This window comes from Tenrec ecaudatus, chromosome 15, assembly GCF_050624435.1.
Source record: "Tenrec ecaudatus isolate mTenEca1 chromosome 15, mTenEca1.hap1, whole genome shotgun sequence".
Lineage (NCBI taxonomy): Eukaryota > Metazoa > Chordata > Mammalia > Afrosoricida > Tenrecidae > Tenrec > Tenrec ecaudatus.
In genome coordinates this window covers 65547906-65574118 of record NC_134544.1, presented here as the reverse complement: position 1 = coordinate 65574118, position 26213 = coordinate 65547906, and the positions used below count along the sequence as shown (strand labels likewise).

The following is a 26213-nucleotide window of genomic DNA, read 5'->3' as shown; positions in this document are numbered from 1 at the left end:
GACCTAAAACCCATTGACAATGTGGACATAACTTAGCCAGGAAGAACAATATTAGCTAATGTAGAATTTGCATGTGAAGTGCAAACTGTGCTGGTGCTTCAAACAAGAAAAACAAAAGTTGTTTACTGAAGCTCAGCTTTTGATTTAAGACTTTTTTTCTTTCAATTCAAGTGCACAATAATTTCAAGTGTTCATCTCCATCAAAGGCTCTTTGATACTGTCTGCAGAACCTGTGCGGCGACCATGACTTGCCAGGAAAAGTGAAGGGCACCACTCAGCGCACGGTGATGTATTGGCTGCGATGCCTGAAGGAGAGTTTTGAGCTGGAAAAATGCAAACCATATTCATCTTTCGGAACATTCTTATTAAATTGTTCACACCACGTAGGATACATGCATTGAAAGGCATCGCTGAGCTTGAAAGGCAAGTGGAGAGAAGGCCATGGCTATTCTAGAGGACCCATCTGGACAGCAACCTCTCCACAGGCTATTGTCTCTATGAACTGGTCCATGGTTGCTTACCAACACATAGCTTATGTTTCCTCGTGGGAGGCACCGTACAAGCTCTACCCAGACTACTTACATTTTGAAATGTGAACATCAGTAACTAGGACAGCCTACCTTGTGCTATTTGTGGTCATTATCAAGGCCAGTGAAGACACTTATTTTTCAAACATTTATACAGCATCTACTAGGGATTTAACACTGTCCTGTGCAACTTAGAAATATCAACTCGTTTAATCTGCATGACAACCCTACAATGTACGCTATCAGTTTTTTCATTTATTATGACTCACAAAGATGTTAAGTACTGTATCCAAAGTCTTACAGTAGAGGAATCAGGATGTGTGTATCAGAGTTCATGCTCTTAAACTGCATGCTGTGACCTCTGTCACATATGCATGTCATTCCCTGCACCCATCACACTGCTTTCGCCAGGGAGGCAGCACGGTGAAGTGGTGATGAGCGCTAAGCTGCACTTTAATGGCTGGGTCTGAATCAAGCTCTCCTCACCAACTAGGTCATGGTCCTGGGTCTGTGATCACATCTCTGTTCATTGGTTTCTGTAACTGTACACCTCGCTATATTTGTGGTAAAAAAAGTACATGAGTTGACCCATGTATGGTGCTGAGAATGTGAACTGGCACATCCTACTTCCACTGAATCGTTTTCCACTCATAGTGATGTGAAACTCATTGGTTTCTCAGGCACATAAATCTTGACGGGAGCAGGCAGTCCATCTTCCTCCCATGAAGTAGCTGGTGTGTTGGAATCATCAATCTTGGGGTGCTTATCCCACAGAACCACTAGGGCCCCTTGGCTGACACATAGCAAGCACCATATGCATGTTTGCTCTTACACCTCTGATTATTATTATTGACCAAATTGTTGGATTCTATATAAATGACTTTAGAAAGTCCAATACCTTTTCCATGTAAGTGCAAGGATTGTGACATAGGGTTTCTGACTGTGGAAAATGCGTTTCTTGGACATAATGTTTTTAAGAAATAAAATATATGACATATGCTACTCATTAGTCTGAAAGGTGTAAATCTTTCAGAATAAATGCGAGCTAGTAATATGCAGGCAAAAAACTCAGCTAGGGACTAACAGGAAGCCTAGTTCTTGATGACCATAGTTCTGAAGATGAAATACATAAGGATTAGTAGTTGCCAATTGCCTAACATGAGAAGAATTGATAGTTAGAGCAATATATTACAGAGCAAAATAATACCCAGGGTCTTTCAGTTAGAGGTTCCAAACCCAAACCAAACTCACTTCCATCAAGCTGATGCCATCTCATAGTACCCTAAGGAAAGGGTAAGGACTGTCCCTCAGTGGGTTTCCAAGACTGTGACTGTTGGAGTTAAAAAGCACCCCAACTTTCCCCCATGGGGCAGCTGGTGCTTTCAAACTGTTGACCTTGCAGATCACAGCCCAACTCTTAACCACTATGCACTGGGACTCCCTAGTGGTAGCAGGTACAGAATTCCACGCATGCAAATGTATTTTACAAAAATACAAACATTCCATAACATTTTTAACCCTGAAGAAGTAGTTTATAAAAAAGACATATTAATTAAGTTTTTAATTTTAGGAATATTGATTTTACAGAGAGCAAAGCATTTTTGTGATACCATTCTTACTTCCACATGGGAATTTGGTTTGGATTCCTGCACCTATCTGTAAAGGGAGGCGGTGTTAGTAGCTCTTCCAGGCTAAGACGGGCTACAAAGAAAAGCCTGGCCACCTGCTTCCACAAATCAGCAAATCAAACGTCCTGGACCCGATGGCCCATGTGCAACAGAGCAGGGGCCAACATAGCACCGTCAGCATTTTGCTCCATCGTGCTTATGGTAGCCCTGAGTCCAGCCGACTCAACAGGAGCAACAGAAACAAGAAGACTTGATTTTATGAAGTCTATAAATGCCTGAAATTCTATATAAACACTGTGTACCATCTCTCCCAAAGTATCTAAACCAGGACTCACTTTAGATCAGCTTAAAAAAAGAAACAATGAAAAACATCTCTCCAGGGCCCAGGAGGCTAGAAGAAGGTCCTGTTTGGCCACTTCTCGGCAGGAAGGTGAACCCCCTCAGGTACCGGCAGGAGCAGCTTTCCCCCCAGTGCTTCTGTTTCTAACAGATGGCCCTTAAGACTTCTATGGGTCTTAGTGTGATTGGGAAGAACAATCACTTGTGGGTGCTCTTGCCCCGTGCTTATTCATCTGTCCATAAATCTGAACCACTGGCTCTAGTACTGGGATCAGTAAGAGGTCTGACTTCCCTACTCCAACCTCTGGTTTGCTAAATAATCAATCTTGACCATTATGATTTTCAATATTAATGTCTGGTTAATTGCATCTGAGAGTAAATATTGGATTACTAATGTGAGTATGTTTAGCCAATAAATGGAAAACAATTATACAGGAGGCTGAGGGGAAGACATATGAAGACAGCAACAAATCTGGCTTGAATGTGTCCCTTTAATTTACAGAAACATTGCAATGAATACCAAAGGTCAAAGTCAGTTAGTGGCAGAAAAATCAATGAAAGAGACTGAATATATGAATTCATGACCTGCACTCTGTATTCAATGAACTTGGGTGAAATTTTGATCTTTGTAATTCTAACCTTTAGGGAGAAAGCCAGTTGTCAATAAATTGGACCATTGATATACTTTCTTTCATTCCTACTGTGAAGAGATTTTAAAGAATTTCATCAGTGCAGAAGAGAAGAAAAAGAAAAATGAGGAGAGATTTTAAAATTGTACCTGCCTGTTAGTCTTTATCATCTATTTAGACTTTTTCAGTTTTTGCTTTTTAAATTTTTAATGAAAGACTCATGAATATATTCCATTTGTCTAAACTAATTACTACAAATTACCAGAAATATTTATTACTGTAAAATTGGGCCTATTGGTTATGTTATGCTTATGGTACAAAAAGATTCTAATTCTCTAATCTGAGCATGATTGACTGACTGTTCTACTCTTAAGATGTGCCCTCTCTTGACTATTAAAGGCACCCTCTCTTTGCTTTCCTCTCTCTTGCACCCAACAAGTGATGCTAGTACTTCTACTTTGCAGAATCCCTTATGCAGCAAGCCCTGGTTCTCAAGAGGGGCAGGCGACAATAGCTCAGGCTTCTGTTCTGTCCTTTACAATTGGGTGCCATCTTCCTTGTTCAGTGGTCTGCAAAGAGATCCACCTGACCAACAACACTTGATCAGTTGAATGCTGCCACAGAGGCCTGCCAAGCAATTAAATTATTCAAATCAGCTCCACCAAGGCCAGAGGGCGACTTCCCTGCTGGCATTTTTCTTGAAAGAATAATCTGCTGTGAGAAAAAAGGGGCAGAGCCTATGAAGGCACATAGGGGGCCACAGAAGAGACTTTGGGGGTTTCATCTTCTCTTATTTTGCTAGTTGGGTAGTCGCATTTATATAGAGGTCCTCAGTCTTGAAAATTCTAATAAGATTTAACTTTATGATCTCTATGAACTGATTACTCAAGTCAATGGATAAACTAAAATCTCTGGAGTTGTTTGTATATTTGACAACCAATTTTCACAAAAAATTAAAAAGTGGCTACCTTACAATTATTATTACATTTATTAAGATCTGTCATGACTCTCAACTTAGTACATCCTGAAAGCCATCAGTCTGGATCTCAAAGAACAGTGGGTATCTTTCATCCTGTCAATTAATTCCATTTGGCAGCAGGGAGCTACAAATGAAGGCCGGGAGCCAGAGCTCCAATGGGCCCTAGCCCCGCTTTGCTCTCAAGGGTAAGGACGTGAGGTGAGCACATATGTTCTGAAGACTTCAACTCCTCCTGTGTAAAATATACTGCACTGCAGTGAATTATTTAACATGGCTCTTCTAACCATAGCTTCCTTACCCAAATGCCCTTTGTTTTCCTGATGGGTCTGGAGGAGAAGGCTGGGGAACATGATGACTGGAGATGATTCAACTGTGATAGGTAACAGGGTGGTCATGAGTGCCATCCTACTGGGGGTCAAGAGAGCTGTCTCCAAAGCGGGAGGTGGAGATTTCACTCCCAGTGAATGGAGTGTTTGTCTCCTTTGGACTTCCTCAGTCCAGGCGACAGTGTGACATCAGAGGGGTGGCAGCAGCAGCCAAACCAGGAGCCAGAGCTGAGACAGTGATGGTGCCTCAGCCCACAGAGCAAGCAAAGCTGAGTGCTTTTGGACAGGCTTGTAGTGTAGGGTGTTTCTGGGTTTCCTGAACCACAGAGGTAGAGCTAAATGCCTTCTGCTTGACACTTAAAGCAAGGGTATGTCCTTGAGCATTGATTTGAAGCCCTCAAAAGGCTTTGTAATTCTGGGCGAACAGAGCAGAGGTCTGGCCATGAGGGTATGAGCCAGAGAGAGGCCTGCCTGCAGGCACGGCAGAGAAGACACTGTCCTGACTAAACAACTGTATCCTGAGCCTTTCTCACCCAAGTTGTAACTTATAAACTTCCTTTTATAAACCCTATAACTGTGATTATGTTCTGTGATGCCTGTGTGGACATGTAAGGAATGACCACGCCCAGCCACAGAAGCAGAGTGAGCAGAGATGGAGGGTGGAGGGTGCCTCGTAACAACCAGCTTTGGGAGCCACAGATGCCCAGACGTGCTCCCCAAACCATCTCTCATTTCCTGTGTGCATTTATGGGATGTCAGCTCTGTGTCAGGTTCACATTGGTGCTCCATATACAATAGTTCACCTGAGTGGCAAAGACATCCTTCCAAAAGCGTTTGTCAAGTTAATTCACATAAAAGGAAGTCCACACATTCAGACAGGTCCTCTTGACCCATGTTCTCAGGGAACCTGAGGGGACTAGGAATGATAAGGCTCCATAGCTGCCGATTTCAGTTGCACTTACATATTTTCCACTCCAGAGATTTGTTGTCAAGTATGACACAGTCTAGCATATATTCAAACCACTTGTTCCACACTCACCAGCCAGTTTGCATATTGCGATGATTTCTGTGTTGCAGTTACGCTAGTTTCAGGGGATATTTCAGATTAAGACAGATTAGGAAGAGGACCTGGTGATCTACCATATATACTCGTGTATAAGCTGAGTTTTACAGCACAAAAAATGTGCTGAAAACCTGGGGTTTGGCTTATACATGGGTCAGTGGCACCCCAGCGAGGTGTAACATCTCGGTGCACCCCCCCCCGCCCCGGTAACGGGATGAGCACCCGTTATCTCACAGGTGATTGCCGTTTCTCCGCTGTTCATTCAAAGCCCCGCTGACACTGCAGGGCTTTGAATGTTTGTTTATCGCATCTAACCAATCAGAGCCGTCCTATGACATGTATCTTTGAATAAGCCTTTTAAAGACCGTGTGCGAAGGATGTGGCATGAATGGATGTCATCTGGTCAAGCCCGACTAACAAAAGGAGGAAATCTTATGAAGCCTGACATAGAGTTATTAGCAAAGTGGGTTCAAGATGCATGGGAAGACATGGTGCGACGTGCCTTCCAGAAATGTAGCATTAGTAATGCTGTGGATGGCAGTGAAGACTGCGCTTTGTATGAAAATGACAGCAGTGATGGTGATGACGGCGATCTCAGTGATGACCTCACACCAGCTGAATCTCTGCATTGGGAGATGGATGATGATGAGGAATCCAGTTTTGAAGGATTTTAACACTTTACATTTTAACTTGGTTGCTGATTGAGCGCACGGAATAGTACTCTTAAGGTATCATTGTTGAAACCTTATTACTTTTGTTGAACCTATTTTCCACTTACTGTGCTTGTTTACTAATGTTAAATGACTTGTGGTCTTTTTATTTAAAATAAATATTTAAATATATCACCCCACTGATGTCTCAATTTTTAATAATTTTATTTTAATTTGTTTTGATTATTGAAACTCACCAATAGCTTCTGCATTTTCCACCCTATACTCGAGTCAATCAGTTTTTCTGGTTTCCCAGGTAATAATTAGGTACCTTGGCTTATACTCAAATTGGCTTATATTCGAGTATGTACTGTACTTCTAAAAACGTTGTGTGTGTGTGAAAACGTTATGATTAGTGGTAGATCATTATTCTGAAATAGTCCCGGAGGATGAGTTTCTCAGATTGGAAGGCATTAAAAAGAGAGCTGGAGAAGACCTGCTTTCTCAAAATAGAGTTGAACTTGATGACATGAATGGGAAAGAGCCGTTGAGGCCTTCCTTTGCTGATGTCACACAAGTCAAAATGAGAAGAAACAGCTGTACACACCCACCCATGTGCAGAATGAAGAACATGCACAGTGTGAATCTAGGAAAATTGGAAGGAAAAGTGAAATATATATTAGTATGTTAGGGATTGGTGAAGGGAAATGGACTGATATATTTGGAATTGGGCAATCACATGGTCCACTCTGCTGGGAATGCCTAATTGAGGAGGAATGGTGTAGAATTCATCACCAAGCACATTTCAAGGGTTGCTAAAAAATGTAACTGAAAGTAACAAGATAATATCTGCATGCCTAGAAGGGAGTCCAGTTAATAGACAATTATTCAAATTTACCTACCATTTACTAATGTCAAAGATGAAGAAATGGAAGATTTGTTACCAACTTCTTCAATATGAAACATGCAACCAAATACATTGATAATTACTGATTGCAATCGGGAAACTGGAAACAAAAGATTGGCAACTAGAAATATGGTCTTAGTGACAGAAACAGTGACAGAATTGACAATGATGTAAATTTATAAGACCGGTAACATAGAAAATACCATTTTCCTTACAACATAAATGATGACTGTGTAAAAGGGTTTCTCCAAATGGAATAACCAAGAACCAAGTTGATTACATCTGTGGAAAGAGATAATGGAGTAGCTCAATATCAGAATAAGACCAGGAGCTGCCTGCGGAACATATCATCAATTTCTCAAATACAGGTTCAAGTTGAGCCTTGAGAAAATAAGTTTCCAAAAGCCAAAATATGACCTTGAGTATATCCTACCTTAGTTTAGGCATCATCTTAAGAATAGATTCAGCACATTGAACACTGCAGATGAACTTTGAGATGACTAATGCAGACATCATGATAATGTGGTAGTTAAACATTGGACTGCTAATCTCAAGGTCAGCAGTTTGAAGCCACCAGTTGCTCAATGGGAGAAAGGCAAGGCTTTCTAATTCTGTAAAGAGTTACAGCCTCAGAAACCCACAGGGACAGTTCTACCCTGTCCTATAGGGTAGCTAGGAGTTGGAACTAATTAGATGGTAATGAGGTTTTTGCTTGTTTATATATAACAAACAAAAGATTATTAAAAAGACAGGAAAGAAAAGATAAAAATGACTGTCAGAAGAGACTCTGAATTTTACTCTTCCCTGTTGAACAGTTAAAGTAAAAAGAAAGAAATGAAGTAAACTAGCGGAACAGAAAACTCCAAAGGACAGTTGAGGAGGATGAAGTGAAGCATGATAATCAAATGTGCAAAAGGGAAGAACACACTTGGCACATTTCAAGCTGAAAGAACTGAAGAAAAAAGTGGTCTCAAGTTGAAATGTTAAAGGATTCTATGAGTAAACTACAGAATGGAGGGAGCTTCATAATGACATGCAGGGAACCACAGAGTCATCACACCACACACAACTGCTTGATGTTCGTCAAACATGTTAAGAGGTAGCATATGATACGGAAGGCAGAAGCCCATGCTGTGCTGGAGACATTGGTGAAAACAAAGCTTGAGGAATCAAAGGAATTTAGTTTGAGATGTTTCAACAAATGGATGAAATGCTGGAATCAATCATCTATAGCAAGAAATTTGGAGGATAGCTAATTTGGCCAATTAAGTGGTAGAGAGGCATAGTTGTGCTCTTCCAAGCAAGAATTATCCAAAAAGTGGACATTATTGGATTATTGAATAATATCATATGCAAGTAAAATGTTGCTGAAGATAATTAAAAAATAGTTTGAGCAGAACCTTGACAGGGAACCTCTAGGAATTCAAGCTGAATCAGGAAGAGGATGTGGAATGAGAGACTTCATTGCTAAGGGTCTGAGCTGAAAGCAGAGAATAGCAGAAAGATGTTTACCTATGTTTGATGGACTATTTAAAGATATTTGATTACATGAATCATAACAAATTAACAAGACCAGTGTAAAGAATGGGACTTCCAGAGCACTTAATGTTCGATGGGAAATCTGGATACAGACAAAGAGGCAGTTGGTCAAACGGAACACGGGGACGGTGACGAATCAGAAAGGGAAGGTTCTTATGGTTATATCCTTTAAAAATAGCTTTAATGGCATATACTTTACAAATCGTGTAATTTAATTATTTAATTTCAGAACGTTTTCTTTTTCTTGTATTTATTGTTGTTATCTTCTCATCCCTCACCCGCCTCCTTCCCCACCAGTCTCCTCTGCTCTGCCCCTAGGTGATTATTGATCCAGTTACTCTTTCTATAGATTTACCTCTCCTTGATTTCATATACAGAGACTTACACAACACACAAAGAGGAATCAGACAAAAACAACCCACCACCAACATAAATAACAACTAGATAAAACAGAAAAATGTCCATTGAAGAAAAGCAGAAAATATTAAAACTGAACCTTTGAAATAGGTCAAAAGGGAGATCAAATGCTAAGGCTACAGATCCTTTTACCATCCTTATTCAATCTGTATGCTGAGTGAATAGTCTGAGACGCTGCACCATCAGGCTTGAAGGAAGGTTCATGAACACCCTGTGATATGCAGATGACACACTCTGGTGAAAGCTAAGAGGACGTGGACCACTTACTGATAAAGACCAAAGACGACAACCTTCATGCGGTGGCTATATAATCTGTTGTCAATTTGAGACTTCAGAGTGAAAGGGTGGCAATGAGCCTGTCAAGCAGGTCGCAGCTTGATGCCGTCATTTGGAGGCCCTAAAGTGATAAATAGCTCACTGGAGGCAGTACACACGCCCACTCCCTACGCGGCATGCTTGCTAACAAGACTTTCTACCCACTGGTCTGTGATCGTTCTGCACTCGGCATGTGTTTTGTGAGTCTGAAGAGGACTTTATAGATTGGTATCGGACATACGGGCTAATATTGAACTTATGGACTTGATCTGCACTGGGCTTGGATTTTAAATCAATATTTAATTGCTCTTGTATATAAGTTCTTTCTTATACATATATGAATGTCTATGAATTTGTTTCTCGAGTTGGCCCAGGCTAACATACTTCAGTATGGATTGTATCTTAAAATAAATGTAAAATCGAATACTTTATATTTTGTTTTCCTTTTGGCCCATTTTAAGTTTGTTCTAGCTTTCACTCTTTTCTGTTATCTTTTCAATGAAAGGTATTCTATGTTTTATTTTTTATTATTGGGTTGTCTTCTTTTTGGGTGTGTTTTCCTTTGAATGAAACCCAGGACAGGGACACCTATAGAAAGAAGAACGTGTTCAGAACTTTGTGGTGTGGAAGCGTGCACGTCTTTTAAAATACGTTTAAACTATCGAATTGTATGATATGTGAATTCGATGTCAATAACAACTGTTTAAAACATTTAAAAAGAAAATCAAAATTCCTCACTAGACCATCAAGAAATATATATGGAGATCATATGGAAGGTGTTAAGGATTTCATTTTACTTGGAACCACCATCAATGTCCATGAAATAAACAATCCAAAATGATACACTGGCTTGGAAAAATTTGGTGCAAAATACCTAGTGGAAGTATTCAAAAGCAAATATGCCACTTTGAAGACTAAAGCTCATTTGACCCAAGCCATGGTATTTTTAAATCACCTTTTAGCATGTGTAAGCTAGACAATGATTAAGGGAGACGGAGAAGAATTGATACATGTAATTATGATGTTGGTGAAGAATACAGGATATACTACGGGCAAAGAGAAGGATGAACAAACCCGTCTTAAAAGAAGTACAACCAGAATGCTCCTCAGAAGTGAGGATGGCGAGGTTTCATTTCACACACTTGGGAATATGTTCTCAGGAGGGACCAGTCTCTGGAGAATGACATGATGTGTGGTAAAGGAGGAAGCCCCTTAACGGAAGAGATGACTCAATGGTTACAGCAGGGGGCTCAAGCCCAGCAATACTTGTTAGGATGGCGCAGGCCTGCGCAGTGCTTGTTCTGCTGAACAATGGGCTGCTATGAGTTAGAACCGACTTGACAGCACCTACCTGGCACATGTACAAATTCCTCAGTAACAGTAGCCAACCACGCTCTGCGGTACATGCAACTAGTTGCTACCATGTTGAATAGAGAGCACAGATACAGGACATTTCTACCATTGCAAAAATAGTTGCTCTGCTGTGTTGAGATTCTTCTCTCTGGCTAAAACCACTTCGTCTCCTATTCTATACATCTACCACTGAACTTTAAATTCTTCAATTCTTGAGTTTTTTTCTGCTCTGCATGGTCCACTGCATAATTCAACTTCCCTAGTTTCCAAGCTCAGCCTTTCTACACACTGTTTTCCAGGCCTATGGTCCCTTTGTGCCCGGACATCCTGCTGTGCACCCTTGTTGTATTCCTAACTTTAGCACATCATATTCTTTGATTTCCTTGCTCGTGGTTCTGGGATATTACTAGAAAAAATAAAATGATCAAATGGATAGCATACATGCATTTAAACCTTAAATGGATCCCCTTTTGCTTCGTAAAAACACTCCTTTAATTCAACTTTTATTGACAGCCTAATCCATCTCTTACAATGCCTGCTTCACTAAAACCTCATGACTCTCCTGCCTCTCGCTCTCCACATTGACTTGCCTCTTAATCACTGGGAAGATAAAACAAAAAACACTGCCTGGATTTCCTTAAGAATTGGATCCACCACCAACTGATTTCCACTTGGGAGCAGTAATTTCTTGTTTTCAGATCTGGTCTTACGATGTTTCTTTCATCAAAGAGTCTCCTTCCAATCGCCACCTCTGCTACCGTGATGTTTTTGGATCATTCCACCTGAAAACAACCTCTTTAGTCTCTAGATTTCTCTAATATTTTATCTGTACCCCTCGCAGATGTTTTAAACTGATAATGCACCTCCTGACGTACAGGTCACCTCACATCTCCGCCATTAAAATAAAGACAACGCAAGCAGGGGAGCAAGCTTGCTGGCGTCAACTTGCATGCCCATCAGCAACTGCCATATTCTTTGTACAGAGAACATTCGATATGTATTTACTGAATGAATTATATATCTGTTTTTGCAAATGTCAAATTTACTCCTAAGGTAGACATACTGAATCCAATGATGAATTGATGGATACATTTCTTTTAACGATTTCAAAGAAAGCCAATAAAGTGCAGACAAGGATGAATGTGCTGATGACAGGTACTGCAGTGGACGCTGGCATAACAATGTCTGCTCTCTGTCTGCCGGATGGTGTATCAAACAGGTAGATCATGACAGACAACGGGCAAATGACGAAGGAAACACAGAACAGCAGGGATAAACTTACCTTGGGTAGCAATATAATGATTGGGTCGATGATAACCCTAAAAAATAATCGAGAAAGAATATTTGACAAACTTGAAATTGATAAGTAGCACAGAAGTCACATGCTGAGTTTTCTGAATTGAATGCAAATACAAATACCAAGAGATGCTTCACTTGAAAAGTAAATCATCAAATCCATTGCTATTGAATGTTTCTTAATATGCAAAGGTACTTCAAATATAACAGTTCTGATACTTTCACAGGAGGTGTGATAACTTAAGCTACACAGCTTAGAAGTGAAAGATGAGCAGTAAACACTAACTATGCATGGATTCCCTGTAATAACATGACTGGGAGTGTGCAATGGAATTTCATTTGTGTTAGGATGGTATTGGCAATGTGCCAAGGGTCTAACCCCTATTCTCTTCAGTATAGATGGCTACATCAATAGTGATACTTAACACCATTCTTAAACACTGCGATTGTCAGGACACAACGCTGTAGCAAGGGCCAGAAATTAAAGGGTAGAAGTTCTACAAGACTCATTCCTTTTATCATGACCCTCTAATAAGAGGTGACGATGAAAACTGGGACTAAAGAAAACGGGACAATTAGCACTGTAGAAGAATTGTCTAGGCAATATAAAATTAACTCCGAGAAAATTACACATTATATCATCCTGGGTATTAATACTCTTTATATCTGTCACCAGAAATTACCCAAAATATTGAGCCCCAAGCCAGCAGAACAGCTTAAAGAAGCTTGGAGAGAAAACACAGATTTATCAAACAAGTAAAATGCCTATCTTAAGAATAACTCACCAACAAACACAAACACGACACACATGTGCACACTTTTATGTAGCCTGGTGTCTCAACATTATTTTAAATAATAAAATCATTGCCAATATTAAGTAACATTTAGGTAATCATTCATTCCAAGTATAAGAATCCACAGGGGCTCGACTTGTCCAGGGCCTACCCAAGTACCAGCAGGTCCGGAGAACTCATTCAGCAAATGGAATTCATCCAGAGTCCACGAAGGCTGTGCTCCTGAGAACAATGGCCATCTCTCCAGCTCTCTCTGTGGAACCCAGGCTCCTGGAGCAATTTTGCTTGGTTTTCAGGATTCAACATGCACCTGGGTTTCTTTCTATTTAGCTCCCTAGCTATTCTTTCAGAGTTTTGGTCCTCGGTTCCTGCTCTTTCCCCCAGATGCTAATGTTTGTTTGAGCCCACATGTACTTTAGTTTAAAGACAATGTGTATGTATATACTGATACATGCTATTGTTTTAGTTTTAGCCCAAACCTTTTCTCTGGCATCCAGAGTTGATATCCAGTTGACTAGTTCATATTTACACAAGTAGATGTTTAGTATATAGATTTAAGGATTAATACAGCTAAACGGACTCTTCATGTTCTCCTTAGCTCCTCCCCACATCTGTTCCCCTCAGGCCGCCTTAGTTAATGGTCACTCCAAATCTTGAAGGCCCCCTTGACTCTCTTTCTCTCCTATTTCCCCACATCTAGTCTGTCTGAAAGAAGCCCTCGTGGTGTCGTGGTTATGCGCTGGTCTGGGAGCTGCAAAGTCAGTGGTCTGAAACCACCGGTGACTCCTCAGGAGAAAGATGGGGTTTCTTGTCCTGTAAAGAGTTACAGCCTTGGAATCCTTTGGGGGCAGTTCTACCCTGTCCTCTAGGGTGGCTGAGTTGATACCTACTGCGTAATGAGTTTGAGTTTTAATCTGTCAGAAAATACTTTTGGCCTTATCTTCAAAATATGTCCAGAATGCTGAATTTCTCATAACCTCTACAGCTACAGCCCAAGCCAAGTCAAGCCATAAACCATTCTCTTATTATTCAATAGCAACCTAATAGGTCTCCTTCCTTCTATCCCTGCCCACCTACACGTTATTCTCCACTCAGCAGTCAGATGCTGCTGCTCGTTCACTCAAAATCCTTTAGCTGACTGCTCACCTCCCTTACAGGAAAAGCCAAAGCCTTTTCAGTTATTTCCATTACCTGGCACTACGATCTGTGCTCTTCCTTCACACGAATTCACCAACGCTCATGTGCTTGGTTTTCTTCAAATTTGCAAGACATGGTTTATACGAAGGCCTTGGCATTACCATTCCTCCCTCTGGACTGCTCTTCCCCCGCGCATGTCTCTGGATACTTCCACCACTCAGCAACATGGCTCAAGTGCCACCTTCTGAGCCCAGCTCACGCTAGCCAATTTGCTGACCATTGTAACCCCGCCCCCAACACCCCTCATCCACAGCCCTGCCAGTCCTAGCACTCATTGCTCCCCTTTTATGGCTTTATTTTCTTTAACTATATACTATCTTCTAATACGCTATATTGACGCAACCTAGTTACTTTATTTAGTACCTTATTTTCCTGATTAGAACAGCAGCTCTATTAGGTAAAAAGGTCAGGGTTTTATGTATTTGTTTTTTCAATTATGATTTGTTAAATTATAATTCCAGTACCTAGAATAGCAAGTGAAATAAAATCAGTACAATTTTATTAACTGAATGCATAAAACCCACTGCCATTGAGTCAGTTCTGAGTCAAAGCAACTCCCTAGGACAGAGCAGAATTGCTCACAGGGTCTCCAAAGTTGTACATCTTTACAGAAACATTGCCTTATAGTTCTTTTGTGCAGCGCCTTGTGGGTTTGAACCACTGACTTTGATTCAAAGCAAATACTTAACCCTGCACCATCCTTTGGACTTTTACAAATGCAAGAAGTGGTTCTGTTGACATAAAATTGGAGCTCATTCTTTATTTTTCTCCTTTTATATCTATATTAATGTTCCTTGTTCAGGGTGGAATACCTTCCGTCCTATCTTTACTCATTCAGTCTTTAGATACATCTCAAACCTCTGTCTCTATGACGCCTAACCTTATCACATGCACTTCATCAGTCAGAGACCCATCAAGCATGTACGCATTAAGTGCTTTCTGTGCTTGAGGCATGTGGCAGGTACAGGAGATGCCAAGAGGAGCAGGACTGTGCTTCTGCCCTCCAGGACCTACGAGGGCAGTGCTTCCCACAGGGGGCAAAAGCAGCTATGAGCTGAGGTACATTAATTACCAAGTGAGCACTGAAAAGGGGGTGGTGGGCAAATTAAGTTTGGGAAGCTATGTACTAGGGACTGGAGGGCTTGAGACTGGAATGTGACAAGTCTCAACAAGAGCCTCTCAAAGGAAGATGTTTTCAATTTGACCGGAAGACAAAAGAGCTTCCTGGGTGTCATCCTAGTATTTCAGAATAGACTGTGAGCCCTCAGGGAGAATGTCAGTGAGAACTCCCACAAGGCACTCGCCAAGCATTTGCTGAGGGAAGGATTACCGTATATACTCGAGTATAAGCCGGCCCCACTTATACCGAGGCACCCAATTTTAATTTTACCACAAAAAAACGGCATAAAAATGTGCTGAAAAAACTCAGCTTAGACACGAGTATATACAGTAATTATAAGGTAGGTTAGAAGGAAATCCTGTAGAAATAAAACAAAACAGAACACCTTGGCTGGCATGCTTGCAAACATTATCAAAATTGTTCAGAGGGATTTTCCTGGATAAATGACTTCTAAACTGTTTAAATAATCATTTCTCAAGCCTTATGCCCAAGTCTATAGCTGTAAATGCCACATATTTATTTCCTATTAGATTTTAAAATAACATACCTATTTTAGACAATTCTTTCCTAGAGATTGTTATTATTAGTTATTTTTAGTAACATCCTAATACTACACCACAAAGAAAATATTCAATGAAGAAATCAAGAAACAAAATGTATTTTTAGATATCTTTCCTAGAGATTGATGTATTATTCACATTTAGTAGGATCCAAATAACACTGAACAAAGAAAACAAGAAATTCATATATATATATAAAACCTGTCAAAGGCAGTGGTGATGGGCTATGGGCTAATACTTTGGCCCAGCAGAGAAGATACCGTATAAACCACAATGGAGCCCAAACCTGTGTCATGTCAACGTGTGCCTTCAAGGTAACAGAAATTTCCCCTTGATTTTCAGGCTACTTTTGATTTCAATCATTCTTTCAACTGAAAACAGGCTGTCTTCTAAAGAATTCATTCTAATGTAAAACATTAAGCTAACATGCTGCAGAATGAACAAAGAGGCAGTCTTGAATAATTAAACACCCTACATATTTAATGCCATGGCTTGCTTGCATTAGAAGGTCTGGTTAACAGCTGCAGACTACTTTGAAGGCAACTTAAAAGTGCAGGGATGGCAAGAAGTTGAAAATCACCATATTAGAAATTATAGAGTTTTGTGTTATTAATATGCAAAACTAATTTTTAAAAGCATTGAATAATCTAAGTTGTTGACAAAAATGGAAATGACATTTTCTTGATTCACATCAGTTTGGAAAGGAACGAAGCCCCCGCATATTACGGAGAAATTCAAGCAGAAGTAGACTGGCTTGAGTAAAGGAGTGGTCACATCTTCACTGTGCATTGCTGTGGGGTATGTGAATGGGGCAACAGGAACATGTTTGCTCCCATGTCTCAACAGGGAGATTTCTTAACAGTTTTCAAATACATACGTCAATATAATTTCCATTGATATAGTCTGAGTTGGTGTCTCCTTCTATTGTCTGCAGTCTCACCCGTGAATGATCATCTGCAAAGGAAAAGGAAAGGTGAACAACCATCAGGGGAAACAACCTACTATTCTGTTCAGAGTCCTGCATGTTACATATGTTACATATGACAAAGCTAACATATGATATATTCATCATCCATGGTAAGGATTGACAGGCGAACATAGCATTCAATACTATCTAAACCAGACCAAACCCCTTGCTATGGAGGTGGTTAGGACTCATAGTGATCCAAAGGACATACTAGACCTGCCCCATAGAGATTCTAAAACTGTAAATATTCATGGAAGCCAATTGCCTCAACTTTCTCCTGTGGAACCGTGAGTGGGTTCACCAACCTGCTGGTTAGCAGCTGAGTCCCTAACCACTGCACTATCAAGGCTCCTCAGTTAGAAACTACACCCCTCCAAAACTTACTCTTTTGCTATCAGAGTGGAAAGGATTTAGAATTCTTTACATTTCACAGTCAATTTCATTAACTCATTCTTTGATCATTTGTAGACATGAAACATTAGCAAAGGCCTGAGACTTTTATAGTGAGTCCTATGAACAATAACATGGTTCCTTCGACTGAGACTTTAGTAACATCAGTAACTCACATACAGAGTCCCATATTTTGACGGTTGTTTATGGCGTCCACACTGACAAATGATGGTAATAAACCCACAGGCCCGCCTTCAGTGATGGCGCTACCTCAGACATCATTCATGCATGCTCTAAGCCCTCCATCTCTCCTTGGAGCACCTAGGGAAGGTAGAGCTGCCACCCACCAGCTATGTGACTGAACCCCAACTCCAGCCCAACCCACTGCCACTGAGCTAATTCTCATTCACAGCCACTCAACACAGGGTTTCTGAGGCTGTAATCTTTACAGAAACAGATAGCCTCAACTTTCTCCTGAGGTGTGGCTGGTGGGTTTGAACTGCCAACTGTGTGGTTAGCAGTCCAACACTTGCCCAACATTGCCAGTGAGTAACACTACCAAGCTTGTCTGTTGTTTTTAAAGTAGTGTCTCACTTATATTTGGCAATTTGAAGTTTAATCTGTCCTTCCTGATGGTGTATCTACAATGAGTGAAAGTCTCAAACAAGACTCTGCTACCTAGAATTTTCATTAGCCGATTTTCAGAAATAGATCACTAGGCCAGTGGTTTTAGACTGCTTGTTCTGGAAGCGCTGATGAAACCTGTCTGTCCTGGGCGAACCTGGTGGCATTTGAAAACAGAAATCCTAGCATAACAGTGACAGTCTAGTCACCACGGTATGACAAACTGACAAATGGCTAAATTCTGGGGAAGAACTTCATGTTGGAAAAAGTCATGGGCCAGCAAAAGAAAGAGGGAAATTTTCAATGAGCTTGACAAATTTGCCACAACTATGGGTTCAAACATATTAATGGTTATGAAGGAACTATAGGACTGGCAACATTTTGTTCTGTTATTGTCTAATTTGTATACTATACGTACAGGGTCAAGTGTGTATAGGTTGCAGGATCAAGGCAACTTGGAATCCTCTTAAAAGGTAGATTTGGATTCAATCTATCTGCTTTGCACATGCAGATGATCAGCAGCAGTGCATTAACTACAGTGACGGGGCCAAAGCCTTGCTAGACGCTCTATGAGGGCAGGCTCGCCTGTTGTGCCTCCTGCTGTCTTCCTGAAACCTGGACAAGCCTGAGAAGTCCCTGAGCACAGTAGGTTCACCTCTTTTTAAAATGAAAGGAAAGGAGTCATTATGTTTGAAAACACATCTTTTTACACATGATTTTCCTGCATTCATAGTCTTTTAAAAGTTTACATCAAGACCTAATATTTAGAACAAATAGAAGTCAGCTGCTCTCAAGGGGGTCCCTTCGGGTCTCAGGGAACCCTGCAGCAGCGGTGCCAGGGCAGTGGGAGATCCACTTCGAAAACACCGCTGCTTCTTTTGAGGCCCACCTCACTCAGTGCAGTCCCCGGTCTGCGAAAAGAGCCAGCAGATCTCCAGGTTAGAGACTGACGTAAACCCGATGGTTAGACAATGCGTTGATTTGCGATTGGTTGGCTTAACATACTAATATGTGGAAGTCAGAACTTCATATTGGCCCTTGAAGTTAATTCTGTTTGAAAAATGCTTTCCCTCAGAGTAGGCAGAAAGAAATCGGTTTCAACTTCTTAGCCTTCTTTCCTTGATGGGGCTTTTTACTTCATTTCAGGACAATCATATTATTTCATGTCAGTGTCTTCTGCAGGGTTGCGGTTCAATTTATTTATCTGGAATGAGGTGACCACTGTGCCAGATATGGAAAAAGATCTTCCAGAAAGAATTGTTCTCTTCTTCTCAAAGTAGAACGTGGTGCTGTGGTTATATGATGTATGAACCGTGGTGTCCAGTGGGCATGAGGTGTGTGTGTGTGTGTGTGTGTGTGTGTGTGTATGAGTTTCAGGGTCAGGTGTGTATGAGCTGTGGAGGCGGGTACCTATTAAGTGATTTATAAAAACCCCTGGTAGCTAGTAAGTGATGAATAAGTATCAGTTAGAACTATTATTACCATAAGCTGCATAACGGAGCCCCAAACTTTTCTCCTCACTATTCTTAGAGTTGATGTTCAAACAAACTAACCCCCAAAGCATATGCATTGAGAATTTTTCATCATGACAATTGATTTTACTGCATTCTACTTATAACCAGAAATTCCTTATACACATTTGCCTAAGTCATGGATGGGTAAGTTGTTGAGGCCCTGGGAAGAAGTGGATTGTTATGGTTTTGATATTTATTATGGAGCTGCTGTGCACACACAACTATTTTAGAATTAAGGTACAGCAATTCTGCCGGCAATGACCTTGGAGCTTCCTGAATGAAAGATGCTATGATAGACCTGAATCATGGGCATCTCCCACCCATCGGGCTTCCAGTCAGCTTCTCCTAAGGGGAGATTAGGTGTATCTTCTTGTGCTACTTGGTCTTCCTCTAGGCAGCCAGAGGAAAGGCAGGGACAGCGTTCGAGCAAGATGCGAAGGATATATGTGTACTCTTTTCAGAATCTCCCCTTTCACGTTTTATTTCTATTAGAACCTCAAAGGGAATGCCCTCCATTCCCTGTGACTTACCCCTCTTGAGTTGTTCTACAATGGACTCTCGGTCTTTCTATCTCTTCTCCAACTCCACTCCCATCTACCTTTAAACAGACCCTTTGAAATAACGCTTTCCCACCATTTCTACATTTCAGTGAGTTACAAAAAAAATAGATATTTAAGATGGAAATAACTTGGCTCTTCGCTGTATTTAATTGCTCTTTCTCCCCTCATGATGTGATTTCCTAAGCAGAATGAGGTTGTCTTCATTGATGTTTGCATGCAAAGTTATATCTTTTATTTAGTTGGTTCTGCTAGATTATAAACTCTTGTCTCCAGAGACCATACAGCATATATTTTGAATACCCCAATACACAGTCTATGCCAGCAAAGCACACGCCACCCTGCAGCCCTGTCTACACACAACAAGGGAGTAAAACATAACTAAGTCCCTTCATGCTAATGAATGAACCACCACAGTTCAATGTTAACAAAGATGTCTGCACTATTTCCATAATATTTTTATTTAGATACAGCCCTGTCTAATGTCAGAATAGTGAGCTCTTTCACCTTTTAGAAGTCTCTATTATCTGTTCATTCCTGCTCATCTCTGTCCAAACTTACTCTTTCTGAGGTCCAAATCAAATGACCCTTCTTTAATGAAACCTTCTCATTTATCCAATTTGTTTTTCTCGAATAGCTGCTATGTGCCTGGCATTGTGCTAGGCGCTCAGGATACGATGGTTAATAAGTGAGCCACAAGGCCCAGTGCTCATGGAACTTACACACAATAGAAAAGGCACTGAACATGCAAGTGCTAAGATGGACAGGGGCAGAGTTATGAGAGTGCACAGCCTGGGACCTGGCCTAATCTGAAGGGTCAGCAACGGATTCTCTGACAAAGGGACATTAAAGGGAGAAATCTGGGTAGTGTAGGGTTAAGAGAAGAGAGTCCTTAATGTGAGGGCCAAGAAATAGCACAAGCTTAGGCCCTGCAGTAGGAAGCATCTAACACACACACACACACACACACACACACGAAAGAACAACAATAAAAGACAAAGTGAGGGCCTGTATCTTAAGCAGATGGAAAGTCACAGACAGTTTTTAAAGAGAAAGGCGTGCTTAATCGTAAATTCTTCCTCCAGCTCTTTCAGACAATCGACTCAAAGGAACCTACAGGGGCTGTGGAAGACCAGGGAAGGCGCTGCTGTCAGTACCTGCGGTGAGAAGGGCAGCAGGACTGTATACACTGTACTGCAAATAAAAAGGAAATGACTTTAGTGCCCCAAGATAGTGATTTGAATGCTGGTTCGACTTCTCACAAGCACTGAGACACTCCAACTGCAGGAAGGACTTGTTGGTATTCTCCTTTCCCTTAGAAAAACATACATTTCCCACATAAAATGAGGCAAGAGCAATATTGTTGGCCAAGAAATAGGCACAAAAAGACACGGTGGAAACAAAGCACTACTTACTCCAGAAAAACCATAATCCATCAAATATCGTTTCCTATTTAGGTATGTGCAAATATATGATTGCAATAAAAAGCATGACTACTACGGTCCCAGTTTATACATGCATGTGTTTATGTCTTGTTTAGTCATGTGTCTGATCTGTGGATACCTACAGATACGTTCTGTCAGTAATACACTCGTCTTAGTCTTTTTTGGATGCCTTAAAAAAAAAGCTTCCATCAAAACAGTGTTTACAAGGCTATCTGCTGAGCCAGTTAAAGTCATGGCAGAGAGGTCAGCGCAGAAGATGTGGCAACTCTTTTGTTTTTGGAATCCCAATGGGTAGTCTTCATCAATTCTCCACTTGATCTTAGCCAAAAGGCCGAGAAGTAACCATCAATTCTTATAATGAAGAAGTTAAAGAAAACTACATTGGTAAGAAAAAGGCCAGGGATGTTGTAGCCACTATTTTTTCCATTACCACAATAAACCACTTTTATTTTGTATTCTTTCTTTACGTTTAAAATGATTTTATTGGGATCTCTTATAGTTAGTATAACAATCCATAATTCCAAACTAAAAGAATGCCTGGGGTTTGAGTGCCTCAAGGAGGCCCAAACTGGAATTGTGATACGGTACAAAAATCAAATTTGGAGAAGGGTGAGAGATGGAAATATTGCCTTCAGAAATGCTCACACCTAAATTGTAACAAAGTGTATTTTCACATTTTGATATTTTTTTGTTTAATAATGGAGCCCTGCTTGCGCTGGGAGATAAGGGTGGGGCTGCTAACCACCAGGTTGGCAGTTCAAACCCACTAGCAGTTCATTGGGAAAAAGATAAGGCTGTCTGCTCCTAGGACATGGGGTTGTTCTGAGAAGCATCTGCTGAATGTTAGTGGTTTTATTTTATTTTAATGATTTTATAGCAATACTTTATGACTAACCCTTATACATATGTAAGTATGCATACTCGAATGCACACATGTGCGGGGTGTGCGTGCACTCAATGAGTAGGTGATATGAGATATTTAAAGCTAGCTCATTTAACTTAGACCCTTTGCTGAGAATTTGTATTTGTATTTCCACCCAGATATACTGAATCTGAATTTACATTTTTATTAGATTTCCAGATGAATCTTGCAGGATGTAGTTAAAATGTATATTCCGATTCAGTGTGACTAGTGTGGAAATGCTAATTTTCAGCCCTGGGTCAAACCAGAATGAACTCATTCGCAGCCCCACTTAAAATTCCTCACAGCACCTTTAGCAGAATTCCCAGCAGCACAGCGGTGAAACTCAGTGGTTGAAATCGCAACCACTCTGAGGGCAGTTTGTTTTCTAAGGATTTACAGCCTCAAAAACCCTATGAAGCAGTTTCACTCTGTTCTATCGGCTCACCGTGAGTCAGAATTGACTCAACAGCAGTGGGTTTGGGGTTTGCTTAAGTACCTTCAATTATTTTAGTACTTTTTATTACAATTGATGGCTATCAGTCAGAGCTTTGTAGTTATAACCCGTGTGATTAGGTTATAATGACACCAATAGAAATGGCAGACGTAATTGATAATTTTTCACCTCTCTCCACTTCATGCTCTCTGCTAAACATGGATGGCATATTTAAGGTAAATTGAACTCACAATGATCACAGTCAGTAACATTTGCCCTCTGAGAGAACACTTGAAATTTATTTTAATTACAACTGATTTCCATAAATAACGACTCCTGTTCTGTGGTTAAATTTCCACTCAGGGTTGCCACTGCACCCACACAGTTCCTTGTTGCAAGGTCCAAGATGCAGGAAAGCTGAGGCAACATGAGATACTTGCTTCCTACACCTTCATGACCTTTACTCCAGCTCTTTGGGACTTATCTCTGGCCCAGCCACCCAAATTCTGGGCAAGAAGCAAATGAGGAACACCTGAGCTTTATGATCCAAAAACAAACAAACAAAAAAAACACTGCCCTTGGGTCAATTCCAATTCAGAGGGGCCCTGTAGGGCAGATGATAACTGTTCCTGCAGGTTTCTGGACTGTAAATCTTTCTGGGAGTAGAAAGTCTCATCTTTTTTGATGAGCAGCTGTTGATCTTGAATCTACTACCCACGAGGGCTCCCTGAACTTAACAGTAGGGACTCCAGATTGAGCTTTATGTTTTTGCTTTTGGTCTTAGTTGTGCTTGACTTGGTCTTCAAGAGCCATGGTGGCGCAGTGGGCTTCTGTGGCAGGGAGTCTGTGGGGGCGCTGTCTTGCCTCTTTCTGACTCTTGATCGTCTAGGCACTTTATCTCCAGATTTATCTCCAGAATTCTGGGATCAATCCCTAAATCTGGTTTTTGAATCCACAGGACTTTCCACCCACCAGCCTGTGATCTTCCTGCATTCCGCATCTTTGCATGTGCTGCGTGAGTCTGAAGAGAAATTCAAACTAATATCGGTCTTGTGGGCTAATATCGATTTTATGGACTTGATGTGGACTGGGATGTGTTATTGATGCATAATTACTTCTTGATATAAAGGTCTCTCTTACACACCTGTGAGTGTCTCTGGATTTGTTTCTCTAGTCAATCCGGACTAGCACACTTGAGTAAATGTCCCATCTTTCAATCTGCTTGTCCATCCATTCAACTTTCTGTCCAGCTATCCATCCTCCCAATCTACTCAAAGTCAGAAATATAGCAATCATCTCTAAGTCATTTGGATTCCTACCCTCAATCTTTCAATTTCATCAATCACTTCTCCTAAATCCAGCTGTACCTTCTCCTGACTGTACATCATTGTCTGATATTTTGTATTTATGACCATAGTACAAAATCTATCAAAATATTTTACATTAATTCAAATATAGCTGACAGTATCTCGTGCTGAAGTGGGAGGTAAGAGATACATTATGATGATTAAGGTTATGTCAACCTGGCCATGGCATGATTCAAGATACAAGTTGGTATTCTATGCAATGATGGCATTTGGCAGTTATGCAGGATGTGATTTGGCAGTTATATAACAAAGTGTTCTATAACAATGGCAGTTATGTAAGATGTGATTTGGCATTTATGTAATGAATATTATGATGTAATTAATACCCACTCATGTCAGTAGGGAGGAGTACCCACCCAGTCCACTTTCACTAAGTTGATTCTGTGTCACAGTGTCTCTACATGGGGTTTTTGAGGCTGTAAATGTTTAGGGGAGCAGTTCTCCTCATCATTCTCCCTCAGAATGGCTGAGGGGTTGGAACTGCCAACCTTTTGGTTAGTAGTCCACCACTTATCTGATAGCGCCATTGGGGCTCCTTAGGGAGGAGTAGGTGTAACTATTTTCCTCCTAGCCACATTATCACCATTTTTCATATGGAACACTGTAAGAATCTTTTAGTGTCCCCTCTAATTCATGTTCTAGTCACAGATAGATTCATTTTTTAAAAAGCACCTTAATGACCCCTCCGTTCACTACCCCTGCCCCAGCTCCCTATGCTTGATCTGAGACTACGCTCCTCAATCTGCCCTAAGTGGTACTGTAGGTGTGGTTTCTACTTACCATCCTCTTAGCCTACTTCCTGGTCCCCCCCCTCTTAGCTCCAGTCACTCTCGCCCTGGTTACTCACCTCAAGATGCTCTGTTGTGACAGGGTATGTTCATGCCACACATACTCTGCCTGCAACAATACCCTAGATGTACCTCCTTTATTTAGTTATCCCCCATTTTACTTCCTCAGAGAACTCTCCACATAGCCTCAAAATAAGTCACTTCCTCATCTGCTGATGTCACACTGGGTCATGTACCTCTTCCTCGTAATTATTGACTACTCTCCCTTCTTCAAAGAGCTGGGTCCAATTGCGCTCACTGCAGTCACTCCGGTGTGTCCAGATCGTAACGCTCCTTTCGAGCATTCTGCTACACTCTCATTGGCTTCTAGGCTGCTTCTCCAAGCACCGGCAAGTACACGCTCCCCCTCAAGACCAGGGGCTGGTGCAGACACCTCTCCTTTCTGCCTCAAAGCATGACTTTGACTTTTACCTTCTCCAGTGGGGCGTCCATGACCACAATTTAAGTAAGTGCACCCCTATCATTTCTCTTCCCTGCATGATTCTCCGTTACCTGTATCACTTTCTAATACATGTATATGACACAGTTCTCTCAGTGATTACTCCTTGTATCCCCACAAGCATGTTACGCACTGTAACAATTGCTCCTGAATAGACTCTGAACTCACGACCACCTCCACAGAGTTTTCCAGACGGCAGCCTCTCAGAAGCAGATGCAGAGAGCTGCTTTCTGCAGCCATCCACTGAGGGCAGAGCCATGCTGAAACACGTTCGTTTGGAATAGATGCATGCAGACATGGACTAGCACGCTAGTAGCAATGCTTTTGGACTTACCCACATCTTTTCAGTTGTCAGCAAAGAAGAAGAAAGGAACAAGCTTCGGGGGCTGTAGCTGGGAGATGTAGTGAGTGTCTTAAGCTTAGCACTAATTATATTTTTTCTAATTAGGAACCAGGGAGAGCATTAGGAGAGTTATATTTGAACGATAAGTTTCCCATGGGGTGATAGTTAAATGCTGTTGGCTGCTAATGGAAAGCCTGGTAGTTCAAACTTATCACTGGGTCCTTGAGGGGAAAGATCTGGCGATCTGCTTTCATCAAAAGTGAAGTCTAGGAAACCTTCTGTAGTAGTTTTACTCTGTCAGATGGAGCTGCTATGAGTTGAATTTGATGCCACCTAATAACATTTGTATGTGGTAGGAGTTATAACGGTGGAGGGTTTCCTTTTAGAATGGTTAGCAATGCAACATTAAGAGAATAAAAATAAAATTAAAGGGAAACTTTTACTTAAGAGAAAAAGCCAATGAGTAGCATTTTAACTCCATTTAAATCCTTTTATGTGCAAACACTATTGCAGAACAATGAATGCCGGCATTCCAAGGCCATCTTACAGTCTTGGAAAAGCTCTAACTAGAGTCTCTGATATGTTAGTCCGGGTAGACTAGACAAACTAATCCAGGAAGACTCGTGTGTAGAAGAAAGAACTTTCTATACCAGAGCAGTTGAATATTTAATGAGAAAACATCCCAGCCCAATGCAGATCAAGTCCGTAAGTTCAATATTTGCCCATATGTCTGATATCAAGCA

General features: G+C 41.0%; 1 protein-coding gene across 7 annotated transcripts in view; it reads right to left on the bottom strand.

Annotated features, from left to right (window-relative positions):
- PTPRM (protein tyrosine phosphatase receptor type M) overlaps positions 1–26213 on the bottom strand; it is a 901381-nt gene that overhangs the window by 87511 nt on the left and 787657 nt on the right. For all 7 annotated transcript variants that reach the window (XM_075533118.1, XM_075533119.1, XM_075533122.1 and 4 more), the window contains 2 exons: positions 16517–16593; positions 11955–11991 (listed from right to left, as the gene is read on the bottom strand). In XM_075533118.1, coding sequence (XP_075389233.1) covers positions 11955–11991; positions 16517–16593 — 114 coding nt within the window. The remainder of the gene's footprint in view (positions 1–11954; positions 11992–16516; positions 16594–26213) is intronic.